General features: G+C 40.1%; 1 protein-coding gene across 2 annotated transcripts; it reads left to right on the top strand.

Annotated features, from left to right (window-relative positions):
- Nucleotides 1-232: 232 nt before the first annotated feature.
- On the top strand, nt 233-3695 carry LOC115742438. Of its 2 annotated transcripts, XM_030676723.2 has the most exons (4): nt 233-1315; nt 2459-2565; nt 3248-3291; nt 3369-3695. In XM_030676723.2, exons 1-3 carry the CDS (start codon nt 751-753, stop codon nt 3269-3271), a joined length of 696 nt encoding a protein of 231 aa, XP_030532583.1. In that variant the 5' UTR covers nt 233-750; the 3' UTR covers nt 3272-3291; nt 3369-3695. The 2 variants fall into 2 exon arrangements, with proteins under 2 accessions (XP_030532583.1, XP_048139039.1); XM_048283082.1 differs by having other exon boundaries at nt 3248-3695.
- The last annotated feature ends 252 nt before the right edge of the window (nt 3696-3947 follow it).

Here is a 3947-nt window from a genome sequence, read left to right as displayed (position 1 = left end):
ATGTTTTGTTCATTTGTCTTTTCTTCTCCTGCTGTTCTGATCTTGGCAATCCGAAGTGGTTACATGTTTTTTTTTTTTAATGTGTTGATTGTTTTTCAAGCGTTGGGTGGAGGAGCCATGGCGATTTTGGGAGCTGCATTGTCGTTTACGATAAGCTTTGGCTTTTAGATTAGCAGCTTGATTGTATTCTCTTCACAGCTTTGATGTTTGTTGACGTCTGTTGTCTTTTCGCTCTGGGATATGCAGAATAAAATGCGCCGCATTGATTTGACTCTCTGAAATCCTTCGTTGGGTGCATTTCTTGCTCTTTTGCTTCGGATTTGTATTGGGAATGCGGCTTCTATACTGTTGGTGCGTCTGAGATTGTTGGGATGAGCGAGGTTTCTGGTTTGGCGCAGGGGAATTCCAATGTGCAGATGATGAGATCATGGGACTTTGTGCCGGTGCTTGGTGGTTGACATGTTACACGTGCAGCGGGTTTTGGAACTTTGCCTCTACTGGATTTTTGGATGATGTGGTCTTTCTCCCCTCATCAGCAACGTTCTGAATTTGTGAAATAAAATGGGTTGCGTATCTTGGGCTAACTCACGGAATGGGAAGTGCTGGCATTTTGGGAATAATTTCCTCCATATGAGCTGGACATAGCCAGAAGCTATTCCAATATTACTGCTTGTCAAGGTTTCTAGTGGAATTGGTAACTTCGGTTATTGGGTATCTTGAAAGAGAAGTATCGTGAAACAGAACACTGTAATGGATAATTTAGAATTGAGAGACAGTGAGCCGGAAATTGATCTTGAAAGTGGTGGCGCAACCAGTGAAGAAGATGGAAGTAAAGAACTTGCTTTGGTAAGAAATTCACGAAAGAACAAATGTCTCAAAAGGTCTTTGGGAGGGAGCTTAAGTATAGACAGATCAATCAAGAGCGAACCAGAATCTAGTGTAGAATTGTGTGGCACTTCATCTGTTGGTGAGGTTTCAAATGAGAATCTAGTAGTGTTGGTGGACAGGAAATCAAGAGAAAGTAGCCAAGAAAATGTTCCCTTTTTGGACAAATATGTCAAGGAGAAACGACCTTCCACTAATTCAAGAAAACCTCCCAAGCCACCAAGACCACCAAAAGGTCCGGCTTTAGATGCTGCAGACCAGAAGTTCGTCAAGGACATTGTAGAGGTTGCTATGAGAAAGCGCACAAGAATCGAGCGGATAAAAGCACTGAGGAAGAATAAAGCAGCCAATGCATCTGCATCTTCTTCAAGCAGCAGCCTTACTGCCATGATAATTACTCTTCTTTTCTTCGTTATCATTGTCTTTCAAGGTATGGAAATACTGACACTACTCACTTCAGTTAATCCCCGTGGGGCTCTTCTCTCTCTCTCTCTCTGTTTGGAAAACATATCTTTCCTATAAAATTACGGATGGATATGTCTTTATCTTTTGATTGTGGTAGTAACAAGAAAATAGCCATCAGTCAGAGGTTTATTTTATTTTATTTTGGGGGAATGGAGTTGGGATCGGCAGTGATAAGTTAGTCCAAACAGTTAAGTCTTACGTGTTAGTGTAGACTCTTATTATTCCCCAATCCCTTTTAAGTGTTGCTGGTATGAGGATGGATGTATTTCTTTTATCAACCATTTCTTGTCAAATGAACATCGCATAAGTCTTCATAAATTACTAATTTAGTAGCGTACATAATTTATAACTTTGCTTGTTAAAGACTTAATTTGGGCTGAGCGGGGGGGATAAGACCATATTATTTGGTCTGTTATTATGGACCAGACATGTAACTTGGAGATTTTCAGAAATCACTCGTGGACTCTTTACCCCACCATGGATCCATTGTCGAGGATGTCTCCCATTGTGTTTAGAATGGATGTTTCATGTGTCAACAAATGAACAGGAATAAGGAATGCTTCTCTTGAGTTTTTTAAATTTGGAATGCTACTTCAATGCATATATGGTGCAGAATGCGTTAGCCTGTAGGTGCTTTCAGTGGATTATATTGTGAGATAATGAAACTAAAAGCATGTTGGAACAACCTCCCTCTTGTACCATAGGGACAAAACATATTTTCTTATTTTCTGATTGCTAAGTTCCTTTTATGGTGATGGCTAGCTTGTTGCATTATGCTGGTTATTATCCTGAGATAGCTGAATAAAAAGTGTCATAAGTGTTCTTAGGAAGAAAAGAGTTTTCATAGTCGACTGTATAATACTTGAAACTATTGTCTGCTTTTTAATTGTCTTTACGTCTTCTACCTGGCATCCTGAATTGTAAAAGTAACATGCTCATGCTCCCAGTCATTATCTTGCTTGTCTTGCTCAATATTGCTCCTGGCGAACTTTAAATTAGGCGACTCTGGTTGACCGAATATCTTCTTAATTGTCCTTTTTCTCTGCTTTGATACCATTCATCTTGATGCAATACTTCACATGTATTGTGTTTGAACATCCACTTGCAGGAATACGCTCCAATAGCAGAGTTGGCTTCCAGGATTCTCCTGAGCCGGCACTTACCACCAATGAAGAGCTGATGTCATTTCAGCATAATAAGAACCTGGCTTCCCATGTAAGTACTACCTATAAATCAGACTTCTATTGGTAGAATGAGTGCTAGATCACCTGCTTTTGGAGTTGAAAAGGTTCTTGACAAGACACAGTATCTTAAAAAACAACGAATGTAAAATCATCTGTCGTATTGATGATTTTGCACATGTAGAGGAATTAAGCTCTGAGGGCCACTTCAGCTAAATGATGACAGTGGTAGCGGAGAGAGGGTGAGTCTGACATCAACTTGGAACTCCGGTTTCAGCATTGTCAAGTTGACAGTATCTGTGTTGGCATTGGTGTTGATGACATGACTATATTAGTTGTAGTGGTGTTGGAGGTGGCCCTGTATTTGCAGTGTTGATGACACTGGTTGTGGGGATAGTGGTGGCAGGACGGTAGTTGCCAATGATAGTGGAACAACAGTAGTTACATTATCAGGCAGAGTCCACTGACTGGTTAGATGCAATAGGTGGTTTAAGTATATTTTTCCTGTTGGTTGAGAATACATCTATTGATCAGCTTTTATTTACAGTCCGTGAGAGAAAGAGTCCAACATGTCTTTTCTAAGTATTCTAATTTTCAGGAAACTCTTCTGAAAAGCAAAGTTAGAACAGTTTCGGATTGTCTTCTTAGTTCAAACATATGTCTAGAAAAACCTCCTCTGTGTTTCTGACATCGCCTTCTCTCTTATGTGGATCCAGTTTGGCAGACGGACACGTTTCTAGTTTGATCTCCGGAGAGGCAGGTAAATGTGCGAATGATACATTACTTATAAATTTTAGTTCTTTGTAACTTTAATCGGGAAGAATATCACTTGTACTGATGTACCAACGAAATAGAGGCATGGATCATTTTCCAAGTTCCACAGGGGAAAAGATCCAGGAAACAGGAAGGCTGGTTCAGAAGTTGTTTGGTCACTAGGATGGGTCGTAGGATTTTAACACCAGCTCAGTTAGAGTTTAGAGATCACAGGATTGTACAAATGCCTAGGATTCAACAGCCGTGGCATCGGAGCAATTTTCACTTTGTCCTGTATTTTTTGGGGTGAGGATATCTGGAGTTCGGATGTCTTAACTAATCCTACAATAGCAACAATCGCTGTCCCACACGACGTGTAATTATTGACTTGATTAGTTTTCAGCTGGCTCCGACAATTTGTACATCAAGATGGTTTAAACATGTGTTACTATACTCCATGAAATTTCAGGCGTCTAGCCAACCTGATAAGTCAAATGTGGAGTTGGGTAAAATTGTAAATATCTGTGTTGCTTTACAGGCCTTTAAGTGATGCAGAGTCAAACTCTATTGCCAAGTTCTTTTAACTTGCAAGTTCCATTCACGCAGAACTCTTTTGCCCTAGTGTGTTTTGGTCCTTTTGGAGTAAAAAGAAGAAGGAAAGGC

Source organism: Rhodamnia argentea, chromosome 7, assembly GCF_020921035.1.
Source record: "Rhodamnia argentea isolate NSW1041297 chromosome 7, ASM2092103v1, whole genome shotgun sequence".
NCBI lineage: Eukaryota > Viridiplantae > Streptophyta > Magnoliopsida > Myrtales > Myrtaceae > Rhodamnia > Rhodamnia argentea.
This window is presented reverse-complemented; position numbering and strand designations above follow the sequence as displayed.

Bases quoted from the DNA above. Each gene is read 5' to 3' on its own strand.
- LOC115742438 (XM_030676723.2), top strand. From the start codon at position 751: ATGGATAATTTAGAATTGAGAGACAGTGAGCCGGAAATTGATCTTGAA. The intron at 1,316-2,458 runs GTATGGAAATAC...ATCCACTTGCAG, and splicing joins CGTTATCATTGTCTTTCAAG to GAATACGCTCCAATAGCAGA. The intron at 2,566-3,247 runs GTAAGTACTACC...ATGTGGATCCAG, and splicing joins ATAAGAACCTGGCTTCCCAT to TTTGGCAGACGGACACGTTT.